The sequence below is a fragment of the Phalaenopsis equestris genome, unplaced genomic scaffold, assembly GCF_001263595.1.
Source record: "Phalaenopsis equestris unplaced genomic scaffold, ASM126359v1 Scaffold000312, whole genome shotgun sequence".
Lineage (NCBI taxonomy): Eukaryota > Viridiplantae > Streptophyta > Magnoliopsida > Asparagales > Orchidaceae > Phalaenopsis > Phalaenopsis equestris.
The window spans coordinates 1,095-11,479 of record NW_018164754.1 but is presented as its reverse complement, the minus strand read 5'-3'; the positions used below and the strand labels follow the sequence as shown (position 1 = coordinate 11,479).

General features: G+C 32.9%; 1 protein-coding gene across 1 annotated transcript; it reads left to right on the top strand.

The window, feature by feature from the left end:
- Nucleotides 1-161: 161 nt before the first annotated feature.
- Nucleotides 162-9,802, top strand: LOC110025604 (membrane-anchored ubiquitin-fold protein 3-like). The gene is made up of 3 exons (XM_020726181.1): nucleotides 162-741; nucleotides 7,043-7,213; nucleotides 9,363-9,802. The coding sequence occupies exons 1-3, from the start codon at nucleotides 612-614 to the stop codon at nucleotides 9,416-9,418; spliced, it is 357 nt and encodes a 118-aa protein (XP_020581840.1). The 5' UTR covers nucleotides 162-611; the 3' UTR covers nucleotides 9,419-9,802.
- Nucleotides 9,803-10,385: the final 583 nt, after the last annotated feature.

Genomic DNA, 10,385 nt, shown 5'->3' with positions numbered 1-10,385 from the left:
AAATTTAAATATTCTTTTGTTACACTAATCTTCAGGAAACAAATGGGACATATAAGCAATAATTGTTCAAATTTCAAAACTCAGAAAAAGAAAAAAAAAGCGTTTTTTATTTTTTTTGGCATCCACCTGGGGTTGGTTGAACCAGCAACTCAGTCAGGTGCAGATCGAGTCAAATGAAGCGAAGCTAAAACGATTGTCTGAGAGCGAGGGTGAGTTGGGAAATAGAGGAAAGACGGCATCTTCGGTTAGCTGCCTTCCTCAATCCCCTGTCGGATTCCAGGAAGACTTTGAGAATTTCTCATCTGGTTCTTCCTTGTTTTCATCAAGATCTGTTCATCTTACAGATTCAAGAGGAACACTATGGCGATTGCTGCTCTCAGAATGGTTTTGAAGCAAGGGTTTGATCTGTTTCAGTAGATTTCAAGCCAGTTCATCTCCGATTCTTGCTATTTTCCGGAGATTCGATCTGTTTTGAGCTGACAGCAATTCTGAAGGGAAGATTCCATGTGTTTTCCGAATTGGAATCTAGTTCCTCGGCGATTTCTCTGGGGTCAGTGTGCCTTATGATATTATAAGGGAGGGATTTTGTTCTTCCTAGGGTTTTTTCAGATATGGCTGATGATGATTTGATTGAGCTGAAGTTTAGGTTGTTTGATGGTACCGATATTGGACCCAATAAGTACGATCCTTCTACTGCGGTTGGATCTCTCAAGGAGAGCATATTGGCTAGATGGCCCGCCGGTGAGTCCATGGATTTGATTTCTAATCTTGTTTTTGCAGAATTTGAACTGTGAATTTGGCTCATTTTTAGCTTGCGATGAACTTGTAATTTGGATCAAACTTTGATTCTTTCTGAGAAATCGATTTTCGTGAATTTCTGAGGGATGTTTTCATAGAAGTAGGGTTTGGTAAATCATGTGAATCCAGATTTAGAAGAAGTTGAAAGGATTGAAGCCTGAAAACTTTTTAAGTCTTGCTAAATCTCTAGAAGCTTTTTGAATATTTGTTTCAGGATTTAGTGTTTGTGAGATCTGAAATCATTAAATCCAATAAATCTTGTTAAAGGTGGGATTTAATGAATCCAGGATTTAATCATTATTGGAGCAAAATATTAGGATTTAAAGTCTCAAAAAATTATTTTTTATCGGATTTAAGCTTAATATTTCTAAAGGATACTAAACATTTTTCTTGGAAGGAAATGGACTGCTTTTAAAATAGAAGGAGATTTTCAGGACTTCACTCTTAATTCAGTTGCATCCTTTATCTAATTATTTTTGGGAAGATTTACATATACACCGCTCAATTTTTATGTATTTACATGTCTAACACTTAATTTCAACTTTTGCTTACACACATACTACCTTATATATATGCACGAAAAGGTGTATTTTGAAATTTAAAAGTTGAATGATGGTATTTTAGATGTTATGTGAAAGATTTGGGTGGTATTAATGCACAAAAGCAAAGTTTAGGTGTTGGATATGTAACTAAATAGGAATTGGGTGGTATGGTATGTATGTAAATGTCCCAGAGTTATATAATCTGTGGTTTTGTTGTCAAGACTATTTGTAATGTAGCTACAAACTTGCTCGCATGTCCATCTTTTATTTCAGCTGTTTTTAATTCATGAATTTGCGGAAATTTCTTCTCTAAGTTGCATGCTATTCATCCTTTATGTAATCGGGATGAACTATTTTGATTTTGTTGTTTCTTTGACCCATCAAAATTGCTGCAAGAATAGCTGTTTGTCTCAATAGAAAAATAAAAGAGCTACTAGGGGTTTGAGGGTGTGGTGTGTAATTCGTATCTTTTAGTTTCATTCTCATTCCAATTGTCAGCATTTTCCCTTTTTATTCTTCCTGATCCACATATAATTGTACAATTTTTTTTTTCTATTTTAACTAGTTTAACTCTTATCAATGCCATCAACAAATTTTACCATTTGGCACGAACTTTGAGGCATTTTTGGGCAATAAAACTTGAAGCTTGAATAAAAAATCATCCAGTACTCGAATTTCTACAAACCCGCAATCAATCAAAATGACCAGCTCGACGAGACGAACCAAATGACACCGAAATTGATCCAATTCGAGTCAAATCAAAGTTTCAAGTTGTTAAAGCACTTTTGGGAGCTTTGAATAGTTAATTAGATGGTCCAATAGATTCTAAATCTGACAAAATTATCGCCAAATTAAGTGTCTCGATGAGATGAATCCAACGAGTCTAATGTCACTCAATTTTGACATCATTAAGACGCTTTAATACCCATAGAACGTCATCCAATCAAGGGAAATACTCTAGGCCGTTCGATGAAGCGGTATGAATTCCTGCTTTTTTTCAGAGATGCCACTCTCAATATTTATAAATATAACCATATTCCCTTCATGAAGGGGACCTGAAGACCCGAACCTGGACTTGGTGGCTGGATTGGGACTGGAGGAGGGCTGGAATTCGAGAGTTGTTCTAGATTCGAAGACCCAATGGTAATTTTGCCATCTGTATCCTCCGACCACTGTCAACCACCACTCGTCGGTCGTTGCCGACAGCCATCGGCCGCCCTCAACTGTCGCTGTTGGTGAACCTTGCAGTGTATCGAAATACCCCACATACAATGTAATAACATATCCTGAATATGGTGACGCACCTTGGTGTTACGATGCACCACGAATGCAGTGTAACAATGCATCAACAAATATGATATAATGACCCACCCAGATACGGTGTAACAATGCACCTCAAATATGGTGAAACAACATACGCCAATATGAGATAACGAGTAACATCATATCGAAGATCCGATAATAAATATCTGCAATAACTACTTATAATCGTCGTATTTAGAATTTGACGACTTTCTCTGGACTTGAAGTTCCCTTCTTAGGCCTTGTATTGACAAATGATGTTTTTACTGCAACCACCTACCATTGTAGCACCAGTTATGACCTCCGCGACCAAGTGATGCTACTGCAGCTCCCCATTATGACTTACATGACTAACTATGGTCATTTAGAATCATTCCAAAATTGAGGAACCTTCACTTTAAATTTCCAATGCCTGGATTCTTGCTTCACTCTAAGGCTTTCTTTTGATTGAAGTGAAGGAAATGAAATAAAATTCTGATGAAATGGGTTGATTTTGAGTTTAAAACTATTTCTAAGAATATTTTCCAGCACCACCCCCACCCCCCCCCATTTTAAAAAAAATCTCCTTTCATTCAAATTTCCATCATCCAATATGTAAACAGTTTTCTTTTTTATGTTTGAGAAGCATTGGATAATGCTCCGCCTTTCTTGTTATTTTATTCTCTTGTAAATTGACTTGTCACTTTAATTGCATATTTTAACATATTACTTCACCTTCATAATTCTTTTAAATATTTATAAGTCCATTATCCACATTCGTTTATAATCAAAGAAAAATATAGCAACAGGAAACTCGTCAGTCTATTTTGCCAAGTAGTTTATCAATTTTGAAATGCCCATATTGAACAAGCTCACCTCATTTTGTTAAAGAAATTGATTAGATATATATTCAACAATATATATTATTGAAAAATGAAGGGTTGTGTTAGGTAGTCAACAACCAACATAAAATTTGTCAAAAAATCATGACAAAAGTCATTTTAATCAATATGTACACATTAGGGCATCCCCTGGAAGCGACAGACTGTATGACCTAAATACATCAAAAGTGTGCAACGGCCGCTTAACCGATGTCTGGGTGTAGTGTCAAATGAGAAAGGGTTCCCACATTACGGGCGGATGCGGGTAAAGAAGTTAGTCCATTAAACTAATATTAAAATAGGATCTTGGAATATAGATACTCTCACAGGTAAATTAATGAAATTAGTTGATATTGTGATGCATAAAGAGATAAATTTCTTATGTATTCATGAAACTAAATGGGTTGGAGAAAAGAACAAAGAGATTGATAACTTAGGTTTTAAACTTTGATATTCGGGTAAAAGTCGCACTAGAAATGATGTAGGTGCTATTATCAATAAGTGTTTGAAATATAATATTATAAAAATTACTAAAATTAAATATAGAATTATAATTCTTAAGATTATTGTCGATATTAAGATTTTTAATATTATAAGTGTTTATGCTTCGCAAGTAGATTTTGATATAGGTTCCAAAGAAAAATTTTGTAATGATCTAGAAGAATTAATACAAATGATACCTCATGAAGAAAATTTTTTTGTTGGAGGAGATTTAAATGGACATGTTAGTAGAGTGATAGAAGATTTTAGAAATATTCATAACGACTACGGTTTTGGAGTGATTAATGAAGAAGTCATAGTCATTTTAAATTTTTCTTTAGCATATGTTTTTGTTATTGCTAATACTTTATTCAAGAAAAGAGATGAACATATTATTGCTTATAAGAATGAATCTAATAAAACACAAATCTAATAAAACACAAATTGATCACAAATTGATTATTTTCTTATGAGAAGAATAGATCATCGAGAATGTAAAGATTATAAGATCATTCCTAACGAGAATTTAAATACACAACATCGATTATTAATTTTAGTTTTTAAGATAAAGAGTTGTAAAATAAAGAATACTGAGAACCATTGTCGTAGAATTAGATGAGTGAACCTAAAAGACAAAAAAAATTAATATTATGAGTATACTTCAAAATTTTGAGATTTGAGATATTCATGAAGAAGTAAATTCTATGTGTGATAAAATAACAAACACTATCAAATAAGTGTCAAAGATGTACTTGGAGAATCAAAAGGAAAAATGTTTATAAATAAAAATAGTTGGTGGTAGAATAAAAATGTGCAAGAAAAAATAAAATATAAGAATTTATATTATAAAAATTCGTTTAAATATAAAAGTTTAGAGAATCGGTAAAAATATAAAATAGCTCATAGGGAATCTAAGAGAACAATCTGTAATTCTACAAATTCTAGTTTTAGTGATTTTTATAATAGATTAGATACTAAAGAAAGTGAAAAATATATGTATAAATTAGTTAAATAAAGAGAAAAGAAAAATAAAGATGTAACTTAGATATATTAAAGATGAAATTCAAAAGGTCTATCTTAGAAAAAAAATATTCAAAATAGGTGGGTGAGTTATTTTAATAAACTTTTCATTAAAGTTTCTGAAATTACGATCGACTTTATTGATCTTAATGTCGTTAATAACTATAAAATATTTCATTTTTATTGTCTTATTAGTAAAAAAAATAGTTGAGGCTTTAAAGAAAATTAAGGGTGGAAAGTATGTAAGACCTGATGATATCCCAATTAAAGTGTGGAAATATTTAAGAGATTTGAAATTTTCTTGACTCACTAAACTCTTTAATATTATTTTAAAAACTAAAAAGATGTCTGAGGAGTGGAGGAAGAGCATTTTGATCCCCATTTTTAAGAATAAAGGGGATGCATAAGAGTGTGCAAATTATAGAAGAATTAAGTTGATAGTATCATACTTTAAAATTATAGGATAGCGTAATTGAACATAGGTTAAGAAATATGACAAAAGTTTCTCATAATCAGTTTGGATTTATGTCAGGCAGGTCTACTATGTAAGCTATATATTTATTGAGAGGTTTGATGGAGAAGTACAAAGAGAATAAGGAGGATCTACATATGAATTTTATTGATTTAGAAAAATCTTACAATAAAGTTTCAAGAGATATCCTTTGTGGAGTTCTAGAGAAGAAATGTGTTGGTATGACTTGTATTGAAGTCATTAATGATATGTATACTAGAGTTGTTGTGTTCAAACAGAAGGATTGACCAATTATTTTTCTATTTCAGTCGGATTACATTAGGGATTGGCTTTAAGCCCATATCTTTTTGCTTTATTAATTGATGCTCTCATTGGACATTTAGAGGAGGATGTAACTTGGTGCATGATTTTCGTTGATTATATGCTTCTTGTGGATAAGACTAGAGAAAGAGCTTCGGAAAAACTTGAATTATGAAGGTCGACATTGGACTCTAATGACCTTCGCTTGAGTAGAACTACAACTGAATACATGGAATGTAATTTTACTAGTAGTAGCTCTAGTGACAGAGTTATAATTATGGGTGATCAAATTATTAAAAGGTGTGGTGTGAATGCTTTAGATATCTCGGGTCTATTGTTCAAAGTGATGGTGATATAGATGGAGATGTTATTAGTAGAATTCATGTTTGGTTGGTTGAAGTGGAAGAATGCTTCGGGCTTATTGTGTGATAGAAAAGCACCACTTAGACTCAAAGGAAAATTTTATAAGATGTTGGTCAGACCTATAAATTTCTATGGCGCAGAATGTTGTCCTTCAAAAGAGAAGCATAAAATTAAGTTAAATGTTGCTGTAAGTTAAATGTTGCTGAGATGAGGCTGAGATGAGGATGCTTAGGTGGATGAGTGACTGACTTATGTTAAGAAAGACAGAGATAGACGTAGAAAGACTTAGGATTATTGTATAAAAATGATCTTAATTCATTATAGTTAAATAAAAATATTACATTCAATAGGATGCAATGAAGAAAATGATTGATGTAGCCGACTCCACTTAGTGGGATAATGGCTTGTTGTTGTTGTTGTTGGTGTTATTGTTATTGGTAATATTTTTTTATTATTGAATAAGTAGGAGCTAATAAATAAGCATATATGAGAGACAAAAAAGGAAACATATATATGATTTAATAATGCGACAAAGAATATATCTCCGAATATAATCACTTTGTCTCCGAAAATAATCACTTACCTATTGCGTCAAAAATCTCTATGTTTACTCTTGGCAGCATTTAGAAATAAATAATGAAGATTTATCATTTGGACAAGGCTAATGATGATGATGACGAGGCGTACGACTGGGCTTATTTCTGAGAAAGAAGCTGCATTTTCATCATGGAATTGTTTGATTTAGTGTTAGTTTACTTATAATGGAGTGTCTTTTAAAGATTTTATTTGATCCAATACTTCTCTATCTTTGCATAAAGAATGATAATTTTTGCTTTGGTGCTATTTGTGTTATAATTGTATTATTTTTTGTAATTGCTTTTGATTTAATAATTGTTTATTGATAGGCAAACAAATTGTTCCAAAGACAATAAATGATTTGAAGCTTATAAATGCTGGGAGAATTTTAGAGAACAATAGAACCCTTGCAGAGTCCAGGGTACCTGTTGGCGAGCTTCCTGGTGGTGTAATTACAATGCATGTTGTTGTGCGGCCTCCCGCAATCGATAAAAGCAATGGTATTCTATCTATTCTAAATCACTGTCTTTAAATTATCTGAAATTTATTTTTTTTCATTCTTTAGGTTTCATTACAGCATTTTTTTCATTGGGCATTTACATACATACCGCCCAATTTCTATGTATGTAACACCTAAACTTTGTTTTTTATATTTCTACCACCCAATTTTTTCATATCACATAAAAAATATCACTATTTTAACTTTTAAAAAGTGCAAGGCACCTTTTCATGCACGGGTAAAGTTATATGCATTTAAAAATTGAAGTTCAGGTGTTAGAGTGGTATTAATATAAATCTTTTTTTGTCATTAAGTATCAAATCGATGTTCTTTTCTATTCATTCATGTTATAAATTTTCACATTTATAAGGCATTATTTGGTGGCTTGAAGTTAGAAAAAAATTAATGAGAAATTTGTGAATTTGTTGTATCCATATTTATAAGCTATCATTTACCTGGATTTAATTAGAAATTAATTTTAATTTACCATCAAACACACCTCCAAGATCTCTCAGGGTGCGTTTGAGGCAGCTTGTGTGTTTCAGGATAAGATGTTTATTTTGAATCGCGGCCCACGGGCTGGCCGAGGGGCTCGACCCGCGGCCTGCATTTAGTGTAAAAATCCAAACGCGGTTCCAAATAAGTTGGCAAAACGCGCGAACCAAACGGTATGACGGTGTTTTGAAAATGCCACCGCACTTATAAGCTGCCACAAACGGGCCTTTAAAGGCGACAGTGATTTCATTTTTAAACATAAACGAGTAAAAATGATTACACTGAAGCATGCTAAAATATTCATTTTTAAAGGACTATCAATAACTACGGATATTCCTAAGGAATATGTTGTGTTTGTGGAGCCAAAAGCACCCAGATATTCTTTTTCTAGACTAGAAACACGAGCCTAAACGCCCATTGTTAGTTGCGGCTTTTGAAGGGCACGCTTTTGCTCCCACTATGGACGCTTTGCACCCATGTTTGGGCGCAAAAAGAGAAGCTTTTGCACCCCCTTGGGCGCCCAAGAGCTCGTTTTGCTGGGTGTGATGCTTTCTTGCTCAAGAGCTAGGCGCTTTTGCGCCAAGTCCAGCTGCTTTTGTGCCTAGTGCAGCTATCACGATTTTTTGGTTTTTAAACCATAATTCGAGCGGCGCAAAGGCTTGGGGATGTAGTATTTTCTTCTGAACTTCATGGACAAGCATCTCGGTGAAGGTGTCAAAGAGGTGGATTTGTAGGCTTGGGGATGTCGTGTCCTGTAAGTTTCTTTGTGTGTAGAGAGGAAACTGGTATGAGTTCTCTATAAAAACTTTGATTTTCATGGTGAATTTTTGGTGGTGTGACTGTGATGTTTTCCAGTTCTCGGATTTTTTTACGTAAAATTCTCATGTACTTTTCTAGTTGCTTTGATTGTTCTTTTATTTAAATTTTTTTGTTTTGATTTTTTCTCAAATCCCGTGTGATCCTATTATTCCGTACTGTGATTTATTTTTAATTGATCTTATGCCTCGGTAAAGTTGAGAATTATTCTCATTATACTCCTATTAGAATATTGAGTAGAAGGGGTATAAAGAGATTTGACCCAAAATCACTTCAAAGGATGGTCAGTACCCACCATTCGACATATAAGGGTGTACATGGCTTAGGGAGGGTGGCTAGATTTAACTTCCATATCATGTTGAGGAAATATTTTTTTATTATTTATTATGTGAGGCCTACAAATAGGCATACAAAATCATATATAAACAAACAATTAAGAGAGAATAACACTCTTTATTGTGATCATATTAAATTCCATACATTCCACATTCAATATCAGAAATCCTACTTATTTTGCCTTTACCATCTAGTCAAATTTACATACACAGCACACAATTCTTTTGTATTTTCATATCCCACACCAAAACTTTTATATTTACATACTCTGGTGTTTTAAACCTCGGCATGAAAAGTTGTATTTCACTTTTAAAAATTGATAACAATGCTATTGTTGATGCGTTATCAAAGATTTTAGTGCTATGTATGTAAATGCCCATACTATCTAATACATCAACAATCTTCAAAAATATCATTCTTCAATTCCAAGTTCTTTTTTTATATATAAGTTTTATTTTCGCAGCATTATCTCGTCATCTACACCACCATTTTTCTCTTTGCAGAAAAGCAGCTAGCCAATGCCTCAAAGATAAACAGATGTTCATGCTCAATCCTTTGACTAAACTGGATTCCTCCTCTCATTTCAAGCCTCTGTAACTCCTCGCTCTCTGCAATGAACCAGAAATAACTGCAATGGTTCTCAATTATGATCTGCAGTGAGGAAGAAAGAAGAAGAAAGCATTATTGGTATTGTTTGTGTTAAGAACTTGGAATGGTTTGATCACTTTTATACTTTGTTAAGGTGTGAAATGTAAAATGGAGAAATTGTTGAGATATAGTGATTTAAGCAGAGCCTTATATCTCTCAGCTTGCTTCATAAACATAGTGTGCTGCTTTTTTTTTTTTTAAATTTTTTGTCAAAATAAACTGTTATTTATGCAAACAATGCATTAGTATAATGTCTCTGTATATTTTGATGGAGTGATTTAATTTGCAAATGCAACATGTGGGTTCATTTATTGAACTTATTGTTGGTTTTATTGAGTTATAGTTGTGCTTAGGTTTGAACCATTAGTATGCTATATCACAGGCTAGAATATGTGATGCTAAATTTTGTTTTATTGATAGAAGTGTCAAAGTGGGCTCATGATTATTTAAAGGAGGCCATTTTTTGTTTTAGAGTTCATAAAAGTGGGAAATTAGTGCTCATGCTTTTTCAATAAGGTTTGAAATAATGCTCCCTTTAAGTTGTCAAAACCAATAGTTTTATTGATTATAGGATTCAATTTTTCTTGCTATTTTACTTTTTTTTTTATTTTAAAGCATGTTTTCGTTCGATTTTCAAGCTTTGTGAAATGAACCTTCGAAATTTTAGATCATAGCTATTAAGATTGAAGAGCTCTTTGAGATGGTTTTTATATTGTTCGATTTCGTTAAGTATCGAGGGAGATCCTTGCATTTTAGTGCAGATGGTTTTCGATTCATCTTCATTTGGAGAAGATACACCGATGTCGTCCATTTTATTTAACTAAAATGAACGGTTTGGATCATTTTCTGTTGGTGTGTAGGTGTTTGAAACTTCACAA

Coding starts and splice junctions, on each gene's coding strand:
- LOC110025604 (XM_020726181.1), top strand. CDS start 612: ATGGCTGATGATGATTTGATTGAGCTGAAGTTTAGGTTGTTTGATGGT. Junction 742..7,042: donor ATTGGCTAGATGGCCCGCCG/GTGAGTCCATGG, acceptor GTTTATTGATAG/GCAAACAAATTGTTCCAAAG. Junction 7,214..9,362: donor CGCAATCGATAAAAGCAATG/GTATTCTATCTA, acceptor TTCTCTTTGCAG/AAAAGCAGCTAGCCAATGCC.